Source organism: Pelophylax lessonae, assembly GCF_965119305.1.
Source record: "Pelophylax lessonae genome assembly, chromosome: 1".
Classification (NCBI taxonomy): Eukaryota; Metazoa; Chordata; class Amphibia; order Anura; family Ranidae; genus Pelophylax; species Pelophylax lessonae.
The window spans coordinates 312,953,530-312,976,093 of NC_138768.1; the positions used below are offsets into that span (position 1 = coordinate 312,953,530).

At 42.6% G+C, this 22,564-nt stretch overlaps 1 protein-coding gene across 2 annotated transcripts; it reads right to left on the bottom strand.

The window, feature by feature from the left end:
* Positions 1 to 4,790: 4,790 nt before the first annotated feature.
* LOC309544665 (uncharacterized protein) lies at positions 4,791 to 21,824 on the bottom strand. 2 transcript variants are annotated; one of them, XM_082243577.1, is made up of 4 exons: positions 21,620 to 21,824; positions 21,206 to 21,331; positions 12,496 to 12,724; positions 4,791 to 5,280 (listed from the first exon to the last, which is right to left on the bottom strand). In XM_082243577.1, exons 3-4 carry the CDS (start codon positions 12,541 to 12,543, stop codon positions 4,957 to 4,959), a joined length of 372 nt encoding a protein of 123 aa, XP_082099703.1. In that variant the 5' UTR covers positions 12,544 to 12,724; positions 21,206 to 21,331; positions 21,620 to 21,824; the 3' UTR covers positions 4,791 to 4,956. The 2 variants fall into 2 exon arrangements, with proteins under 2 accessions (XP_082099703.1, XP_082099702.1); XM_082243576.1 differs by lacking the exon at positions 21,206 to 21,331.
* Positions 21,825 to 22,564: the final 740 nt, after the last annotated feature.

Sequence of the window (22,564 nt, forward strand, 5' to 3'; positions counted from 1 at the left end):
ATATCAAAGCAAATTTCCCCATAAGAAATAATGGAAACTCAGATGATTTGTTCCACAAGTCCTTCAGTTTATAGTCTATATACAAAGATTATAGCAATGTGATAGGTTGTGTATCCATACAATGTCCATCCACAATATGCAGCCTTCCCAAGGGGATTAGAAGCAAAATCTAGCACAGCTACAGAATATAAGATATGAGAGGCGCCTCTAAGTGTAGCAATATGGTTACATTTAATGAAGGTTCAACATTTAGCAACTCACATGGTTGATGATTAAAATAGGCACACCTAAGTATGCAGGCATCCGGGGTAAAGCTGTCCACATAGACCATCTTCTAAACCACCGACTCTCACCACTGTCAGTCTGCAATTGTGATTGGGAAGAATAGCCTGCAGTAGAGTGATCTGAAAGTGAGGCTTTGAATCATTTGTGGAGTGCAGCGGGGAAGGGATGATGAAGATGGCTGTGCAGAGGATGGTCTATGTGGACAGCTTTACCCCAGATGCCTGCATACTTAGATGTGCCTGTTTTAATCATCAACCATGTGAATTGCTAAATATTGAACCTTCATTAAATGTAACCATATTGCTACACTTTAGAGGCTCCTCTCTTCTTTTTTATACATGATGCTACTTGTATATCAAGACATCGCTTGTATATCAAGTCAAAATTTATTTAAAAAATGTGCTTGTCTTGCAAAGTGCTCTGAAAACCAAGTTACTCTCAAACCAAGGTTTTACTGTATTGTTATTTTTTATTTTTTTGTCTTGAGTATAGGTCTACCATAGTCCCAAACATGTTTAACCACTTTAGGACCGCTCACAGTAATACTACTGCGGCAGAGTGGCTCGTTATCGTCTGACGACGTAGTATTAACGTCGTCAGACACTCCCCCTTCTGGGCGGCGCTTGCGCGCCGCCGGAGGCTCGCTCCCGCTGTTTTCATTCACAGCGGGAGTCGGGCCAGGGGAGGAGCAGCGGCGATCGCCGCTGCTCTTACCCGATCGTCGGGGATCGAGTCTGGAGATCCGCCCGCTGTGTGTAAACACAGCGGGCGGATCTCCATAGTGACAGGGAGTGACAGATCGGACTGTTCAGCATAGCTGGACATCCGATCTGTCCATGACTCACACAGTCACCTCCCCCCTACACGTCAGTAAGCACCAGGCATACATTAACCCCTCCCTCTCCAATAAAATTAACCCCTTCCCTGCCAGTGTCATTTTTACAGTAACAGTGCATATATATAGCACTGATTACTGCAGTAATGTCACTGGTACCCCCAAAAGTGTCAAAAATGTCAGTCAAGGGTCCGATCTGTCCGTTGCAATGTCGCAGTCCCGCAAAAAAAATCGCAGATCGCCGCCATTACGCGTTAAAAAAAAAAACACCAAAAATGACAGAAATCTTTCCCCTTTGTTAGTAAACGCAATAACTTTTGCGCAAACCAATCAAAATACGCTTATTGTGATTTTTTTTACCAAACATATGTAGCATAAAACAAATTGGCCAAAAATTTTAAAAAAAATTGGTTTTTACATCTTTTTTGGGGGGAATTTCATATAAAAAAATGTTAAAAATATTGTTATTTTTTTAAAATAAACGCTCTTTTTTTGTTTATAGCGCAAAAAGTAAAAATCGCACAGGTGATCAAATACCACCAAAAGAAAGCTCTGTTTGTGGGAAAAAAAGGACGTAAATTTCGTTTGGGTACGGCATCGCACGACCGCGCAATTGTCAGTTGAAGTCGCACAGCGCCGAATCGCAAAAAGTGGCCTGGACGGAAGACAGCAAAATCCTCCGGTGGTAAAGTGGTTAAGGCCTAAGTGTAATCAAAATAAAGAGTACAAAAAAGAAGGGACACAAGAGACTTACTGTGTCCCTTTTGCTGCTGGCTCCTGGATTCCTTTAAATTTTCCTCCATCAACCCCGCCCCCACCATCACAATCTTCTGGTACAGTGAGTTTTATTGGAACTAAGTGTAGTTGAATTTCAAAGTTATTTTGCAGATAAACCCAAATTAGAAAGCCGCTGGCAAAAACAATACGGATAAGATTGTAAACCGCATATACAAACAGAAAATTGGCACGCTAAAATGACAAAGAAATAAAGTCCCATAAATATTACAGTCCAATTAGAAGTGATATAGTCCAATCGTGGGGTCGGCGGGCATGGTAACGTTGCGAACATGGACTCATGTCATCAGGGGCAAGTGAGTCCATGCTCGCAACGTTACCACGCTTGCCGATACCATGAGGCTGTCGGCTTGAATCCTGGGACGGATATACATTGCATATATGCTTGTTTTTAACTGCCTCTGTGTAAATAGTTGGTATATTTTATCCTTAATACATTTTATACGGTTTCACACTATGGGAGTCTCTTTGATTTATCCTACATGCATGATTTGCCGGTGAACCATCGATTATTCCCTATGTGAGTGTTCCCATTGGACACCAAAAAATGCCTTAGAGGTCTCCCGTTTCACTACAAAGGAAAGAGGGTTGATGACCCCTGTCCTAAGGATATTCTAACATTATGCACTCATGACTCTTATAATCTAGGGTCAGTTTCCTCTGGTAAGCGGCCATCTAATTTTATATGGTGGAGGCACACCCGGGTGTTTTACCTTTTTATACGATATTCACTATCAAGGTGTTATTTCATCTACGTTGAACACTTAATCCCTCACATTTTCCTTGCAGTGATCTACTAGTTTCATGATTGGACTAAATCACTTCTAATTGGACTGTAATATTTATGGGACTTTATTTCTTTGTCATTTTAGTGTGCCAATTTTCTGTTTAAGGCTGGCCATACACTATACAATTTTCTTGTTCATCTTTCCTTTAGATTTACCAAAACCATGTAATATAGGGTCAAACCTAAACACTTTCAATTTGTATGCAGTCAGGCAGGCCCTTGCACTACATAGTTTAAGGTAAATCTAAAGGAAATTGAATAAGAAAATTGTATAGTGTATGGCCAGCCTAATAGAACTAAGGGAGCTGACAGTGAAAGGCTCTTATCAAGAGTTACTGACTATGCCTGCCCCTTCCACTCAGCTCCACAATTCATAGAAGCCATGCTACAGCTTCTATAGATGAAACAAGATCTATAAATGGAGGGGATGGACCTTCAAATCATTCACCTGTTCTTCATTCATAGATCCTGTTTCATTCATAGAAGCTTAATTTCCGACTTCTCTGAATTGCAGAATTGGGTGGAAAGGTTGGGTATAGTCAGGTACACTTTATGTGTGTATATGACAGCTATTTTGATTCTATTAACCCCTGCTGAGAAAATTTGATGGATCAAGGAAAATTTCAAGGAAACTAAGAGCCGGCAGCACAAGGGACATGTGCATCAAATAGTTCTGTCCCGTGTGCTGATTTTTGTGTTTTTTATTTTGACTACTTTTACTGTTAAATCCACTTACTGTTGACTGATTCGCTACCAGAGAACAACAACATTTCCCAGTAAAATGGCCATTGCAAAGCTCCAGTCTCACAAATATCTGTATGTTAAGGGAGGAATGTTTTATCCAGATGGTCACCAGTTCATCTCACTTTAAATACTTTTGAAATATTTAATGGTTTAATAGCTGCTCAATCTCTGCAAAACAGGGAGGATTTCTTCCTACAAAATGCATTGTATTTAATGCTCTTAACCATTAGATGTTAAAAGAAAGTATTTTATGTGAGATTAATTTTTGTGCCAGGCACATCCAAAAATTTTACCCTATGGCTCCACGGTTCTCCAGTTCAACAAGGATGGGCTAAAGATACACCTATAGATAGGATAAATGTTGGTGCTGCTATTGCTTATCTTCTTTTTTAAAATACTAGTTGTCAGCCAATTCTGTTGGCCCACTGTCAATACTTATCTTGAACTAATATACATATTAGGAAATTCAGAGTAAAGTACTAATCTTCATACTTGTTCTGGTTTAGTAACTCAAAGCATTGAAGCCATACATGCATACAAAAATAAAGAAAATAATGTTTTCTTTCAAGTTCATGTTTATTTTTGTGGCTCTGTGCAGCCAAAAAGTCCACTAACCGTATGGGAGGCCTGGTGACTGAAAAGATAACTAAAGGAAAAACTTTTTGTTTTAGTTTTTCGATATAGTTGGGAGAGAATAGAACACTGGTCAGGTTTTTATTGCTGTCTGTGACGCCGTATGGGAGATTGACCCTCTCTTTGTGTCCTGTTTATCAATATCACTGAGAGTAAAAGTGAAAGAAATTCTCCAATTTTGGGTTGTCACCAGAAGAATAGAGAGGAAATCTTCCAATGGGTAGACTAGTTTTGGTGACACACTGGGGTTCCCTTACTTTGGAGAGATTTCCTATCACCTCCTGTCTTGGGTATGGGACAGGAAGCGAAAGGAAATCTCCCCAATGGGACACAGATTGTAAAAAAAAAAAATGTATTTGGTTATAACCCTCATTGCTCTATCCAAAAGGAAAAAAACTTTTTGCCTTTAGTTCTACTTGAAGTTAAAACATGCACTGCATATATGATACATGCGTAACTAGCCTATAGTAGTTGAAAGGGTGTTTCTGATGATGGGTACAAATGCCTTATGATAAAGGCTCGGTTCACACTAGCCTGATTCCAAAGTTGCACAACTTTCAGTGCAACTTTGGAGTCCAACTTTGAAACGACTTTGATGTGACTTTTTACACTCTGTGGCATTGATGTCATATCAAAGGTGGACCAAAGTAGCGCAGGATCCTTTTCTAATGTCGGACAGACTTGTGTAGTGTCAGTTAGGACAGCTCTCATAGGGGAACATTGAATTTAACGTCATCTGACTTGTGCTCTCACAAGTATGATCCTATGTCGCGTCAGTGTGAACCGAGCCAAAAAACCTAACCACTGCAGACTGCATAACTCTTTTTGTGGACATGCCCATTATTTTGTCACTACTGCTGGTATGTACAAAAAATAATCATTTCCTTTTCTTCTGCCTTTGCTTCTCTGCTTGTTTCTGTCTTTGTTTGTCAGCCTGTCTCTGTCTCTGTTTTTCGGCTTGTCTCTGTCTTTCCCTTTGCCGTCTCCTCTCTTTTTCTCTATCAGTGTTTCTGTCTTTTTCTCTTTGTTTTTCTTGCTCTCTTCTTCGTTCGCGCTCTCTTATTTTTTGACGTTCCTTCTCACGATCCCGTTGGTTGCTTTGAGCTTTGTGTACACCACCCATGACGGCTGTAGAAAAGACTAGCTCTCCATCTACTGTGTCAGTGATCTCCTCCTTCTCTTTCTCTGTGCTCTCCCTGTACTAGAGGAGAAATATAAATAGTCAGTGTAAAATTAAGTTCATGTAATACACAAACATTACTAGTCTCATTTCATGTCACATTTCAAAGTATGCATACATACAACCCCAATTGCAAAAAAGTTTGGATGCTGTGTAAAATCTACATAAAAAAATAATGCAATGATTTGCAAATCTCATAAATCCATATTTTATTTACAATAGAACGGGCATCACTAAATGGCAGGCCGTGGGCCGAATACGGACCATGTCACGTTTCCATTCTGACCATCAAGGTACCGCTATTTAGCAGCCTTTTCTTCCTCTGCCGTCGCTCTGTAGTCCTCACAGAGCAGAGAGCAGAAGGCAGGACAGTTCTGGATGGAGGGCAGAGCTGCCTGAGGTTAACAAACAGGTGATTGGCTGCTAGGATGAAGGACGGCCCTAACAACCAATCACAATCTTGCAACACCCCCCTCCATCCAGACATGCTGTGCCTGTGCCTCCCTCCAATCTTCAATCTGTGTAAGCAAGGTAAGACAGTGAGGGAGGGGGTAAAGTCACAGGGAGTGAGGATACTACTGTGAAAAGCTGAAAATGAGGAATGTGTGTGCTGAGGACAGTAATATGGGGGGGGGGGGGGGGGGGAGGCTGATGACATCAAGGTTGGAGGAGCCTGAGGACTGTAATGTGGGTGCACTAAGGACATTGAAGTGGGGGAGCTGAGGACTGTGATGTGGGGGGGCTGAGGACATTAAAGTGGGGGGCTGAGGAATGCAATGTGGTGGGCTGAGGACATTGCAGTGGGGGGCTGAGGACTGTGATGTGGGAGGGCCCTGAGGACTGTGATATGGGGTGGCCTTGAGGACTGTTATGTGGGGGGAAATGAGGACAATAAAGTGGGGGGTTAAGGACTGTAATGTGGTGGGACTGATTATTGTAATGTGGAGGGAGCTGAGGATATTAAAGTGGGGGACTGATGACTGTAATGTGTGTGTGTGTATGTGTGTGTGTGTGTGTGTGTGTGTGGGGGGGGGGGGACATTAAAGTGGAGTTTCACCCAAAGGTGGAACTTCCACTTTAAATACTCCTGACCCCCTGACATGCCACACTTGGCATGTCATTTTGTCATTTTTTTTTGGGGGGGGTGAGCGGGTACCTAGATTTGACAGGTACCTGCTCCCACTTCCGCTTGGGCCTCCTAGGCAGCTCGAGCTGAAGTTCTCCTCTTCCCCCTCCCTCACTGCAATCTTCTGGGACACGTCACAGGTCCCAGAAGATTGCCTGGCCATTCACAATGCGCAGCACGACTCGCGCATGCACAGTGTGCACCCAGCTGTGAAGCCGCAAGTTGTCACAGCGGGATGCCCACACTAGAGATGTCGGCGCCACTAAGAGAAGAGGGAGAGGAGTGAGGCTTCCTGCGGCCACATCGCTGGATCGTGGGACAGGAGAGTGTGTGTTTATTAAAAGTCAGCAGCGACACTTTTTGTAGCTGCTTACTTTTAATAAACACAAAAATGAGTGGAACCCCGCTTTAAATTGGGGAAGGCTGAGGGGGCTGAAAAATGTGGGGGGGGGGGGGGGGAATAAGCACACGAACATGAAAAATCAAAAGTCCTCATTTTAAAGGCTTGTATGCAAGGTATTGCCATAAAAAGCGTATGGGGACCTGGGTACTGCCTTGGGGGACATGTATCAATGCAAAACTTTTTTTAAAAACAATAGTTTTTAAAGGAGCAGTGATGCTTAAAGTGAAACAGTAAAAATGAAAAATTTATTTAACCCCTTCGCTGCCAGGCCCTGTGCTCCAGTTTTCAACTCAGCTGGCCAGGCCATTTTTGCAATTTTCCCATTGCCTTTTTATTTTTCACTTACAGCTTTCAGAGTTTATAAAAGACCCCCAAAACCATACATTTTCTGAAAGCACATGACCAGGAGAATAAAAAGATGGTGCTACTGATTTTTGGAGCCTCATGATATTTGCGCAAATGTTTCTCAATACAATATTTTTGCTAAAAATACACAAAAATCATTATTAGCAGATACAAACACAGCAAATTTTACAAAATTCCTACTAAATTCCTACTAAATATAAAAATATAAAAGTTTAAACCTGTTTTTAACAAATATTTATAAAATTTAAATTGTGCCTTTTTACAAAATGGTGAAAATCCAACATACACAAGACTGTAAATAATTACATTTACATTTACATTACATTTCTCTAAAAATCTGGAGGGTTTCATTTTTCACTTACAGCTTTCAGAGATTGTAAAAGACCCCCCCCCCCCCAAACCATATATTTTCTAAAAGCACATGACCAGTAGAATAAAAAGAAGGTGCTACTGATTTTTATTGCCCCATGATATTTGCGCAAATGTTTATTTAATCAATATTTTCACAAAAAAATACACTAAAATCATTATTAGCAGATACAAACACAGCAAATGTTAAAAAAAATCCTAATAAATTCCTACTAATATAAAGGTTTAACCTGTATTCGGTAAATAAATAACAAATATTTGTAAATTTTAAATGGTGAAACTCAAATGTACACAAATTTGTAAATAGGCATATTTCTATGAAAACCTGGAGGTTTTCATTTTTCACTTACAGCTTTCAGAAGTTGTAAAACAGCCCTTAAACCATACATTTTCTGAAAGCACATAACCAGTAGAATAAAAAGAACGTGCTACCGTAGGGACACAATAGTCGCGCAGTGCAAATGTTTATCAAACTGCTGTTTTAACTCAAAAAACACTAAAATTCTTATTAGCATACAAAACACAACATAACTTACAAAATTCCTGCTAAATTCCTACTAAGCCATTGTTCACATGGGGTGTACTAAAGCATACGCCCATGGAGGGCCATATGGAGAGCCATGTTTACCCACACAGGGATGCACAGGCGCTCTGTGCATCGCTGTGCGGGTAGTCCAATTCATGTCAATTGGGATGCAGCGGCTGTAAGGACAGATCTGACATCTAACATCTGTTCAGGTGTAGGTGCATGGCCCCAAACGCAGACAGTGTGGGTTTAGGGACATGCACCCACACTGATGTAAAGTTGGGAGCAGTGGCTGTGTCCATACATCCACTGTGTCCCAATTGACATGAATGGCACTGTCTACACTGGAATGCACGGAACACCTGTGCATGCCCCTGCAGCTGCTGTATCCCAATTGACATTGATACGACTGCCTGCATAGGGATGCACGGAACACTTATGCATTACTGTGCAGCAAAACACAGCTTCGTTGTAGTATGCCCCACGTGAATGAGACCCTAGGCCTTGTTTAGACTTGCGGTTTGGGGGGGGGGATGACAAAAATGTGCTGTTGAGCTGCATTTCTGCCACCCGCCAACCTTCCCCCCTTAAGGTGCAATAGGAAGCAGATGGGTTTGTTTACATGCTGCAGCTGCAATGCGTCACTTTGCACCCACAGCAAAGTTGCTTTGCACCCACCCAACACTACACATTCAAGTCAATAGGGAAGTCCTGCAAATGCTCCGCAACCGTGCAATACATGTGGTTGCAGCGCATTTTTCAGCAAAAATGGGGTTAAAACAGGGGTTGAGGAAGCAGCGAATGGCTTTTTTTAAAATTTTGGCGTGGAGTTGCCCTTAAAATCTATACAAGACCCAAAGGGCCTGGTATAGATTTTGGGGGGGGGGGGACACCATTTTTTTTCTTCTGTCATAGGGTTCCCCTCAACCACCTAAATACAGGGCACTTTCACCCCCTTCCTGCCCAGACCAATTGCTCATTGGTATCTATGGGAAATCTTGGCCAGCTTGACATGGTACAGCTCCCTGTCTTTAACTTTGGCGTCTATGAGAAATCTTGGTCAGCTTGACATGGCACTTCTCCCGAATCATAAGTGACAGGGACACCAAACTTGGGGAGCACTGAGAGGGGACCCGGGAATACAACATATCCATACATTTTAAAAGTGGGGTATAACCTGTACAATACACTGACTGCACTAAACTGACTGAACACACTATCCATTACCTACCTGCCTAAACTCCATTGTCACACACTATACACGGCTGCCGTGTAAGTAGCAGCCTTATATAGTTTGGGGTGTGGACTAAGCCCCTGAGCCATGATTGGCCAAAGGCTATCTGCCTTTGGCCAATCATGGCTCTCACAGTACATTGTGCTGTGATTGGCCAAAGCATACAGGTCAGGTGCATGCTTTGGGCAATCATCAGTATTCAATGCACTGCAAGAGTGCAGTGCATCATGGGACGCTTATCGGCAGGCGAACTTCCCACTGAGCGCCCCATTTTTTCATGTGTTCAGCGAACACATGAACAGCTGCTGTTCGAGTCAAACTTACGTTCGACTCAAACACACAGCCCATCCCTACTGCTCAACAGTCCTGGGTCTTCTTTGTCATATTTTTAGTTTCAAGACATTTTCAAATATTTTCAACTGGTGAAAGGTTTGGACTTCAGGCAGGCCAGTTAGGCACCCAGACTCTTCTACTACAAAAGTCATGCTGTTATCACAGATGCAGCATTCAGTTTAGCATTGTCCTGCTGAAATATGCAAGGCCTTCCCTGAAAAAGACGTCATCTGGATGGGAGCATATGCTGCTCTAAAACCTGGAAATATCTTTCAGCAATGATGATGCCTTTTTAGATGTGCAAGTTACCCTTTCCATATGCTCTAATGTACCCCCCATACCATCAGAGATACAGGCTTTTAAACTGAGCACTGATAACAAGCCAGATGGTCCCTCCCCCCTTTAATTCGGAGTATGTGGCACTCATGGTTCCCAAAAAAAAAAGGCATAATTCAATTACTCTGACAAAGAACAGTTTTCCAATTTGCAACAGACCATTTTAACCTCCCTGGTGGTATTCACGAATGTGGCTCGAAGTTTCAGTACCAAAAGCCCCAAAAGCACACTCACCTTCCCTGCGATCCCCCGCTGTGATCCCCCGCCGTCCTGCAGCCATCCTCACACTCTCTCCCCATGATTCCGGCACTTGCCTTCCCCGGGTTCCCTTCCCTGCGAGCGTTGCGACCCAGGGGGGGGGGGGGTTGTGGAACCGGCAGCAAATTCCAAATTTTAAATACACTAAATGACATGATACAAAGTTGTGATCCTAGCGGTATACACTGTATCAAGCCATTTCACCACAGGATTGCACCTGGTGACTTTTCCAGTGCCCTGCCTGTACTTTTCCAGTGCTTTGTGCCTGGAAAATAGAGAACTACCATGGCAACCAAAAAAGTGTTCTTTTTGCACAAAAGTGCTTTTACACGAACTGGAAAACAGCGACAGCGAAAAAGAGTTACTTGAAGAAAGTTAGCGATAGCGATTCGTGGGAAATTTCGCCATGAGGTACGGGAAGGTAGGACAGCCACAACTCTGATGTCTCTTTCTGGCACATAGCTTGTGGAATTTGGGAAGTATATCAAATGATTCTTCAGAATTTCCAATGTGCCAGAAAGAGACATCAGAATCGTCGCTGTCGTCACTTTCCGTACCTGATGATGAATTTTCCCACAAATTGCTGTAACTCAGTTCTTCAAGTAAGTTTCGCTGTTTCTATTTTCCAGGCACAAAGAACTGGAAAAGCACAGGCAGGGTACTGGAAAAGCCACCAGGTGAAATCCTGTGGTGAAATGACATGATACAGTGTAATCCGTTAGGATCACAACTTTGTATCATGGCGTTTGGTGTATTTACATTTTTGAAATTGCCGCCGGTTCCACCCCTCTGCGTCGCAATGCCTGCAGGGAAGGAAACCGGAAGGCAGGTGCCGGCATCGGCCAAGCACACAGCGGGAGGACAGTGGAAGGACGGCAGGGGAGGACGGCGGGGGATCGCAGGGGAAGGTGAGTTTTAAAATATAAAACCTATCAGTGCCACCTAACAGTGCAGCCTCATCAAGCCTCCTTAGTGAGCCTACCAGTACCCATCAGTGCTGCCTCCTTAGTGACACCCCATCAGTGCCCATCAATGCAGCCTATCAATGCCTATTAGTGCAGCCTCATCAGTGCACATCAGTGAAGCAGAAAAATTACCTGTCTGCAAAATTTTATAACAAACTATGAAAAACGTTTTTGTTTTTCAAAACTTTTGGGTTTTTTTAATGCCAAGTCCTGCTTGAAAATGAAATCAGCATCTCCATAAAGCTGGTCAGCAGAGAGAAGCATAAGGTGCTCTAGAATTTCCTGGTAGGGCTGTACTGACTTTGGCATTGATCAAACAGAGTGAACCAACACCAGCAAATGACATGGCTCCCCAAATCATCACGGACTGTAGAAAAGTTTGCATTTTATTTGGAAATCAAGGTCTCAGAGTCTGGAGGAAGAGTGGAGAGGCACAGAATCCAAGTTGCAAGAGGTCCAGTGTGAAGTTTCCACAGTCAGTGATGATTTAGGGAACCATGTCATCTGCTGGTGTTGGTCCACTGTGTTTTATCAAGTCCAAAGTCAGTGCAGCCCAATACCAGGGAATTCTAGAGCACTTCATGCTTCCCTCTGCTGACCAGAATCTTTAAGAAGATTCTGATTTCATTTTCCAGCAGGAATAGGCACCTGCCCACACTGTCAAATGTACCAATACCTGGTTTAATGATCATGGTATCACTCTGCTTGATTGGCCAGCAAACTCGCCTGACCTAAACCCCATAGAGAATCTGTGCGGTATTAAAGAGAGGAGGATGAGAGACACCAGACTCAACAATGCAGATGAGCTGAAAGTCACTATCAAAGCAACCTGGGCTTCCATAACACCTCAGCAGTGCCACAGGCTGATTGCCTCCATGCCACATTGCATTGATGCAGTAATTCATGCAAAATAAGCATTGACCAAGTATTGAGTGCATATTATACTGTACATGGACATATTTTATTAGTAAGCTAACATTTCTGTATTAAAAATACTTTTTTTTTTCCATGGTCCTATGTATTATTCTCATTTTGTGAGATACTGAATTTTAGGTTTTCACTAGCTGTAGGCCATAATCATCAAAATTAAAAGAAAGAAATACTTGAAATGTATCACTCTCTGTGTAAGGCATTTATATAAAATATATGAGTTTCACGTTTTGAATTGAATTAAAGAAATAAATTACATTTTTGATAATATTTTAATTTTATGAGATGCACCTGTACATTGTATGCTAGTTGGTTACTGTGGCTATTGACAACCTACTTCCTATTATGTGCACCCTGTGACTGAAACTTTGAGCTGTCACAATAACTCACCTCATCCTCTGAGTCAGTCTCAGGGCGCAGACAGCTGCAACTACTCATTGCTGGTATCTGGGAATGGACTGGAAGAGGCTTCACCCAGAGGAATGTTACATCAGGTATCAGGATTGCTAAGCAGTAAACGAAGCCCAGTTAAACCATATACATGTCTTGGTGGAAGAGGTGTGGGAGCCTTAATAAAGGGAATGTTCTCAACTTAGGAACAATGGGTGGTGAACAAGTCCTATGGGTAAAAATGAAATACAGAGTTAAATCCACACCCATATTTGTTTCTACATGCATACTCTTGTGCAATAGTGAGAAATAAATGTACGTGTACAAATAAAACACAATTTTAACCTCATCATCCCAGCAAACTGTTTAATATACCTGTGGCTGTGTCAGAATCTAAAAAGCAGTTCCATTGTCAAGTGTTAAGTCCCATCAGACTGCAATGTAGGGATGTAATTACAGGGGTTGCAGGGGTTGCAATTGCAACCGGGCCCCATGCTCCAGGGAGCCTGTGCGGCTCCCCTGTACACCTGGATAGGAGGGGCAGTGGGGGCAGCATGTAGAGAAATCAATATCCTCCTTCTTCCTCCTGTAGCTGCAGGAGGAAAATGGAGGAGATTGGTTCCTCTGTATGCTGCCCCCGCCACTCCTCCTATCCAGTTCACTTGTGTTCTGTTGTCTATGGGCCCTTGTGTGCTCCCCTGGTCCCCCCCCCCCCTCCTGTGCTCCCTTCTCTCTCCTGCCGGCTGCTGCAGGGAATGTGTCACAATAGAGAACCAGGCAGGGGTCGGCAGATATGTAATTTACCAGCTCCTTCCTTTTCTGAATTAGCAGGGTCATAGTCAGTGACATTGTAAAAAAATAAAATAAAATGATAAAAAATAATACAATTAAAATACCATAAAATAAAAACTACTGACACCAGTGGGTGAACTTCCCGGATCACAAAGGTCACATTTGTGACCGGCCCTGGCATTGAACCACCGTGGGGAGGCCCCAAGATGGAAGGAAGGGGGCCCACTGCAGAACTTGTGAAAGGGTCCCACTGTGGGACCGTAATAAAGGGCTCCGCAACGAGAGTAAAGGGCACCAGGATCAGTGCAAAGAGCCTCAGGCTTGAAGGGAAGGGCCCCGGCCAGGGGTCTGGGGGGGGGGGGGGGGGGCCTTCATGGTTTCTTGCACCGGGGCCCTGAAGGTTTTAGTTACGCCTCTGCTGCAATGTTAGAATTCTGGTGGTCATAAAACCACGGCTGTAATGCCTGTTTTTACTGCCTTCCCCAGCTGCCTGCATGAAAAGGCCTTTACTGCTCATAGCATTTCTTCTCTAAAGAACTGTCTGTCAAACTACATAGTAGGTCATATTAGATAATTGTGTTTTTTTGTTAAAAATATTTTTACGGGATAATTTTAGTAGAAGAGTATTCTCAACAAACTCATAGGAAGGGAGGGAAAGTGATTATTCAGGGCCAATTGTCAATGAATGGCAGGCTACATTTGAGGGCATACTCAGAGCCAAGGCAGCCAAATAATATGGCTGTTTAATTATGGAAAATAAACTCTACATTTAATCATCAGTTTAATCCTACAATTATGGCTGTGACTTGGTTTCTGCCACAACCCTTTTACTGGGTACATTTCTAAAAATTGTACTGGAATCCGTGTCATATCCTCAAATACCCTGGTGTTAAAGGTATAAGGAACGGGGAATTGTCTTTTCTCAGGTACACGTCAGATCTTTATTTAGTCAAGAATGAGTTGACATTTAGGGTGCATTCACACCTGCAAATGCACCCTTAAATGAGTTGCAGCATGTTGATTTTTCTGCAGCAAATGATGTAACGGTTAACGCTGTCCTATCATTAAAATCGCACTTCACACAAACAAATATGGGACATGTCAGCTTGAGCAAATCTTTTTCTGATAAGGAATGAAAAATCGCTGCTCTTTAGTTCACAGCCTACATAGCTTAAAGAGGTTGTAAACCCAATTTTTTTTTTTTTTTTTTCACCCTGAAAGAGAAAGACATAAGGAGCTAGTGCATCGCATACTAGCTCATTATCAAATACTTACCTTAGAACGAGCCCCCGCCGTGCCGCCCGCTTACCTCTATGACGGGCGACATGGTAAGTTGCCCGTCCTCCGGGATTACGGCATCCGGCCATCTGATTGGCCGGAGCTGCGGTGACGTCACTCCCGCGCACGCGCGTGGGAGCCGACGGTCACGGCACGGGGCTCTGAAGGAACGGCACCAGCGGCCGTTCCTTCAGAGCGCATGTGCCGGTGATGTCACTGGCTGCATGTAAGGTAAGTATCTCCTAAACGGTGCATGTTTAGGAGATATTTAAAGTACCTATAGGTAAGCCTTATCATAGGCTTACCTATAGGTACAACTTGCAGAGGAGGGTTTACTTCCTCTTTAAAACAAATGATCTCTGGCTACCATTCATTACTGCAGAAAGCCTATGGTTTCCCAGCAACACTGGTAAAAGGATTGAAAAAGCATGGAATACCATTATAGGGACCCGCTGTCCTCTACTGCTAGTACGACAGCGTAATGTAAAATCATGTATGTTACTTCCTGGTCAAGAGTTGTTGGGAAAAGATCCTGGAAGGAGGAAGTGGAGAGAGAAGGTTGTAGCCACATATCCTATCCATGCTACTAATATCATATCAGAAGAAATAATTATTGCCAGATAACTAGGACTGCATTTCAGATGGCTGGAGGGTCTCCTCATCACTGCAGATCTTGTCTTCAGGTCTCTGGCACAAATACTGACGCTGCATCATGCTTATGGGGCCCCTGTAACAGGACTTTGCTGCAAAATTCATCTGGCAAATAACTATATATACCCGGGTATACTGTATGCCTACAATTCCACCAGGAATCCTATCGGGCCCTTTGTTGATAATATCTGCCTGTAAATTGATTGTATGTACTGTTATTGATCTTTTCTTTTATAAACCTTGTAATATTTCTATACTAGGGTGCATCTTATACTTATGGTTAATGTTGTATGCTGGTTGCAGTTGCTCTTCTGCTTCCAATTACTTTGATTAGATTACTGGTTGATTTCCCAGGAAGGGAATACCCTCTGTTCACAGAGGCCCTGTCCTGGGTGGAGGCTCTACCAACTTTATTATGAATCCCACTCTTCCACTTAGCAAAGGTTCTGATTGTCTTATTTACCTATAGGTTTAGCGCTATAATCTGTTTGGGGAGGGCCATTTCTCATGTTGGGTAAAGGTTCCCAAGTTACCTTTATTTACTGTTTATTCTATCAGAATACTTGAGCAGCATACCTCTTCAGGCTACTGGAAGAATGGAATTATGGGGCTTGAACTGGGAGTCGTATTCTATTGATGGAAGCTTTTAATTGTGACTGTTCCAAATTTAGAAAACAAGGGTGTTCTTCCTATGGAGATCACAGCTTTTGTCTGTCCTGACACAGGTGATTCACACACAGCTCCAGTGATACTGAGCACTAATTGTATAGCAGTACATTCCAGAAGTTTCTTAAACAAAGCTGGACTGTTCTGATTTCTTCTGTGCAAGTTGATATCCCATCTAAACTTCAAGAGCGCCCCATAGAAATTCCACCAGGGGGAAAGAGTGTGCTGAAAGTAGCTTTGAGTATTGCCCCCGAGCTGCTAGAGTTATGTCCTGCTGGAAGTTATCTCCTCATGGAAACTCCTGAAGAGATGATGAACAAATAAGGCTGGATGAGGATTTTTGAGAGAAAGAACTGGAGAGCCAAATTTGAGTTATCTGCAGTTGTGACTGTGAAAAATGATTCTTCCCATCCTGTCATAATTGATTGTCATCAGGTTGTAGTTAACTGCTACTTTGTTCAGAGTCCAAGTCAGAAATACAAGTTCTACCCTCCAATTTGATTTGAGTGGCCGAAAGTTGCCAGAGCCCTAGAACAAGAAACTGAGACAGCAATTGCAAAATTTGACGGAGGTGTTCTCTACAGATTATATGGAGGTAGACTGTGCTAGCAGTGCTCAACACTCTTTTAGACTAATGGCACTTTTCCACTGCAAGTACCGGCTCAGCTCTACTCGGCCCTGCTTGGCCCGGTTTGCTTTTCCACTGCTGGTACCGCATGGTACGGTGTTGGAACGGTTCGGTACGGTACGGTATGGTTTGCTTTTCCACTAAAGTAGTACTAAAGTTAAGTGGGTGGGATAACAACGATTCTCTGACCAATCAGTGGCTAGTAGTGACTGCATGCAAAGGATTGTGGGATATGGTACCGGGTATGGTACCTCTTGGAACCACAATCGAGGTGGTACTGTTTTTGAGAGCCGTACCATTCATATCCATGCAGTGGAAAAGCGCCGCCGTACCGTGCCGTACCGAACCGTTCCAACACCATACCATGCGGTAGCAGCAGTGGAAAAGCACAAAAGCGAGCCGAACCGTTCGGTTCCATGCAGTGGAAAAGCGCCATAACTGACACTACTACTTTCAGAGAGACCCTAGAGGACAATACCAAAAGATGTGAATGAGCTAGGACATTGTGGACTGTAGGAGGCCCTAACGCCCCCCCCCCCCCCCCCCCCACTGTGGTGGTGCTGCTCTACATCAGAGGACAATGGCAGAATTGAAGAAGCTCCGAATTTTTTTAATGGAAATTGTTGGTTCATTGTATTAGACCTTGTATCCGGGTACTACTAAGTTCAAATGGCACTCGAAGATCAAGAGAAGACAGCCTTTATATGTCCTTTGGGCTTCTATCAATCTACTCGCATGCCATAAGAGGTGTACCTGCAACAGTTCAAAGGCTGATTTCTAAAAAAAAGTGCCACATCACTGTTCATATCTCTCAAATTTTAACAACATGTTGCACTATATAAACATGATGAAAAATATACTGTATATACAGATCACTCTCAATGTACTGATATATTATCAAAATTAACCTGTCTGCTGGAAAATAGATTTCTCAACTGTAATAATGTGATCTAAAAAAAGGTAAAATTGAAATAAACACCCTATTTATATAAACCAGCATAAGTGTCAGGTTTGTAAAGTCCATAAACAATGGATAACAAATATCAGTGCAAATCTGTGCTCAGTGTGTGCTAAGTTCATTTATTCCATGTAGCTGTACCACACACAATCTTCCACTATCCACACTATGCACTCACCTCCATTTTTGACTCATATATCAAATAGGTAAAATCCAGCTTTCCCCTTCAAGGGGTGATGAACCTCAGTCCTCTGCTATCCACAGCCAAAGACAAAAACCTCCAATCTCCTCCAGATTTACCAAGCCTTGTTGGTGTTACTTGAGTACTTGTTCTCCAGAGTAATAGCCTATAAATCCTCCTTTCATCACTTCCACAGAGGTGCCACTCAAAACAGATATAAAACCATCTTCATGCTTTCAATAAGATAAAATTTGCTTTACTTAAAATATAAAATAACTCACAGGTGCACAACAGAGTAAAAGCTAGAGCATTGCCCCCTTAAGATCACAGTATGTTGGCAACAACCCTCGTCCTGATGCCTGCCTCGCTTCCTGGATAGTGCAATGACATTACCAGCTCTGCCCTACTGATTAAGTCATGGTCACATGACTTCTTTAGGGGATCCCCTCCAAAAGTTGGCTACACCATATTAACAAATACACACTGACAGCATGCCAGCAGGAAGATGCCATGCAATCAAAGCCAGATTGATGCCATAATAACATAGGGTATCCATGCTCTCAAAGCCAAACACATGCCATACTGTCATGTAACCAAAGCCTCTCTCCATAGTCTTTAATGGATCACAAATGTACGCATATACTATATATATGTATGCTGAAGAAAACAAACCAGTGAGCTGCTAATCATTAAATGACATATGATAGTAAGGGGCTTCCAGGTGTATAGCTCACAACTATTCTGCGATTACCAGGAAAGCATAGGTTTTAAAATATTTCTCCTACCTCTCCATTATTCCAGCTGTACAATGATGTAGTAACAAATAACCTCCTGTGATTAACATGACAACCAAAATGTGTTACTTGACTAATTTGGCTGTATAGGGAGCTTTTTGTATGTTGCGTTTGGACTGCTGGCTATAGCCTATGATACATTGTCTTTGACAGATACCCATCCCCACTTGCGGGAGACCTGGCTGCAGCAAGGTCCCTGCAAATTCAGCCCCCCTCCTCCTTGCCCTGCTCCCGGGCCTTTTTTAGAAAGTGCAGTGCGCTTCGTTTATGCGTAGTAGGGAGCCAGCTGTGACGCCACAAGGCTTTACTGCCGGTTTCCCTTACAGGCAATGGCGGCAGCACCCGAGAGCCTATGGAAACATCGTCTGGGGTGCCAAGATCGCTGGATTTCAGGACAGATAAGTGTCCTAATATTAAAAGTAAGCAGTTACAGTATTTGTAGCTGTAGCACTGCCCCCTTGGGAGCTGCTGAGAATTGATTCCCCTGGGTTACCCATAGCAACAGGCAAATAAACTTATCACCTTATGTCCTTGGCTCAATCAATGAACAGACCAGGGGATTTGTTTTTTTTTTTTTTGTATTTATTTTGGAACTGGGATGGGACAAGGGATGAGTGGGATTCTCCAACTAGTAACTATGCACAAACTTGTTAAGTTTCTCTTCAGGGTCTAACTTGCCACCCCCCTTCTTACTCGCTGTGTGTGCTGGCTCTTGTCCACTGACCCTCCCTGGAGTGGTCCCCTTCCTGGGCAGACCCCTGGCAAGCTCCATGGTACTCCTGGACACTGTTTTTCGCAGGAATCTCTGCCACTGCTCCACTGTCAGTTTCCACTGGACCTCACAGCTCAGCCCCACACTTCTGGTCCACTAGGCTGACTGCCTATGACCACTTTCCAACCTGACAGGAGGAGAGACAGCTGTCACCCTCCTCCTGGGACCTGGCTTCCTGCCAAAAGACATCCTGTCACATGTGCCCTTGGCTTTTATGACCAATCCCAGGATGCACCACTGTAGTGCCCTCCCACTGGGACAGCCACCAAAGCCTGTGTGTCACTGACTGGGTTTCCCCCACCGTCCAACAGGCTCCCCTATTGGATACAGTGGAGACACTCCCTCAAACCCAAGTAAATCACACCTGGACACATGTAACAGGCAAAACTAGAAATCCTGCTCCCTGATAAGCAGGAAAGCAAATAAATGCCTTTACCTAGCACCTTACTAAAAGGGTGCTACATCGCTGCTGACTTTTAATTTTTTAATGGGGAGAACTGGACCTCTTCTTTAATAGAAGTCACTTCCAAGTCAGATCCTCACCTATATTGATGTGATTTGGATCCAACATTACAGGAAGATTACCCAGTCATTCTCTGAAAGTTGCTTCTAAAGCCGCATCAAGTTGCATCAAAGTAGTACTCAAGTCTCCAGCGAATCCCTAGGAAGTCGCTTGGCAAAGTCGCATGACTTTCAGGACGCGTGAACCAAGCCTAAAATGAAACATTTGTCTTATAAGATATTATATAAAATGTAAAGGTAACATTTTAGCATGCCTATTATATAGAATTTCTAGAAAAGAGGGCAATATAGGAGCAGCTACTTATATAATACATTATTAGTTGTACTGTATTAGTAGCCTAGGATAAGCTTTTTGTTTCAGTAAATGTAATCATCAGTGTTGCCCTCCTTATCTTTGCTTTACTGCTTAGCAAGTAATTGACCTAAAACAAGCATGCAAGCAGTGAAGTTGAGACACGTGACCTACTGCTTTGGAGTCTGCACAGATAAAAAAAAGTCATGCTCAGCCAGCAAAATAAAGTTTGAAAATTTACAACATAGTCATAGAGATCTATAAATCACTTTATAATCAGTATTAGCATGTTAAAAAAAATGTAATTGCCTACACCCCTGATTCAAGGAACCCTGTCTTAGGTTTTGAGTCATATCATTGAAATGCCCTTTTTTAAATATTTTCAATATTTTATATATATATATATATATATATAAAAAAAATATATATATATATATAAAATAATAAAAGAGGATACTGAGTCCCTCTTTTTTCTGCGCTCAGTTACCTCCTATCGCTTGATATCCGCCCTATGCGCCCTTTAGCATGCTCAACATACACCTATATTGTACCATATTAGAACATAAAAACGCATATAAAAAAAAAATATATATGTATGTATATATATTAAATATATATATATATATATATATATATATATATATATATATATATATATATGCTGTATATATTCATTCTATATATTTTAAGATAAATATTTATCCTAAATGTTAATGTTAGAAATTAATAAATGTTTTGCAACTGGATATATGTATGTGGAAAAAAAAAATGAAAAACAATATTTGTCTTGCAATTCTTTTAAAGTGTCGGCAGCTATGATATGCACCTGGATAGACACGTATTACTTCTAAAATACTCTCAAGTTAACCTTGAACTCAAAAGTCCTTAGAGAGATGCAATTTCTAGGCAATCCTCCCCAGTACTTGCCCAATACACTGTTATCTCTCTCTAATTTTCTAACAAATCCTTGTAAAAAGTAGAATACTGTAGAAACTATAAATATATTTTGAATTCTATTACATAGAGCAGTAATAATGTGCAAAGTGTAGTAATGATTTCTGATTGATTGCTGTGAGTTAGTGCATCTTACACAATGGTTAAAAATGCCTTTATGATCATGCATAAGAAGTAATAGCAGCACAAAAGTAATATCTATGAGAAAGGGTGCCAGCTTACCGTTGTGAAGTGTCTGCAGGCTGCAGAGGAAAACTTAAACTGGAAAACTTAGTGTATTTGTAAAAAGTGAAGGTTGTGAATGATGGAGAGGAAATTCCAACACGTGAGCCAGGATGAGAGCAGAGTCTAGCAGGACATCATTAAGAGAGAAGCCAAAGGAAGGAAGAGGACAGATAAATCCTATTATAGGGGGATGTTTTGGAGAGAGGAGGTGGGGAATGGGTTGGTACAGACTATAATCAGACTGCTCAGTAGAACAAATAATAATGGACCTAATAGAGAAGAGACAAAGCTGTGACACCCAACCGCAGTATGGCATCATAGAGTCACTAATGACCATTGACATATATATGACACCGCTTTGGAACAGAATAGAAAACAGGTAATTTGTAGTGATGGACATTACACACTCACAGTTTGGGGGCTCCAGATATGCAATGCATAAGAGAAGTGATCCAGCCAAGTATCCTGTTGTGCTCCTCATTTCCTCTAATATCACTTCCTCACTTCACAATAAGAGGCTTTCTTCCAACTTTCCAATCATGTCAGGACAGGAGAAAATGATTGTGTCTGTTGCTGGGGTGTGTATGACACTGTCTATGTGTTTGGCGCCTGTTCCAGAGGCTTTCTGTACCTTCAGACTGACAATATGACAATTTAGTTTGAGCTGGGGCACTCCCTGTATTACATATTTTACCCTGAGGCTAAATAGCTCATTTGATTCTGTCCTAACAAACATTTTTTATTGGATTTCTAGGCAGTCAAAGTTAAAGTTTATGTAAACTTATAAACAATGAACTTTTCTTATTTGCTCACTTTCAGTCTGTTAAAAAGAAGGGAGGAGGAGGAGGTGGTGTGTGGTCCTGTCCTAGGGTGGCAACTACCATAGATACAGTACATCACCCAAGGGCAATGAGGGTACCACCAGTCCCCCTGTATGGGGCCTGGGTCAGCCAGGGGGGGGGGGGGGCCCAGGCAGCAGGGTGAATTGGATGTGGGCAGGGAGGGTGATTGGTACAGCAGGCGGGCAATTACTGGAACCGATCCGCTGTATAGTTCTCTCTGTAGCAGCTGAAAGCTGGCTTTTTTCCTCTCCCTCTTGCTGGCTTTCGGCTGCTACAGAGGGCCAAAGAAGGGATTGATTCCAGTAATTGCTCTCCCTGGTGCACCAATCACCCTCCCTGTGTATTATACATTTCCCTCTGCTGCCCAGGCCCCACTGTGTGCTCCCCTTCCCAGGAAGTGCTGCCGGTTTCCCTCCGCTCCTTCCTGCCGGCAGCTGCAAGCACACAGGATCCTTCAGGATGCAGTGTGGGGGAAGGGTCTGGTAAATATGTCGTATTCCTGAATGAACACAAC

Excerpts from the sequence above, each read along its gene's own strand:
- LOC309544665 (XM_082243576.1), bottom strand. The coding sequence starts at position 12,543 with ATGAGTAGTTGCAGCTGTCTGCGCCCTGAGACTGACTCAGAGGATGAG. Across the intron at positions 5,281-12,495 it reads AGACTGACTCAGAGGATGAG|TACAGGGAGAGCACAGAGAA; the intron begins GTGAGTTATTGT and ends TTTCTCCTCTAG.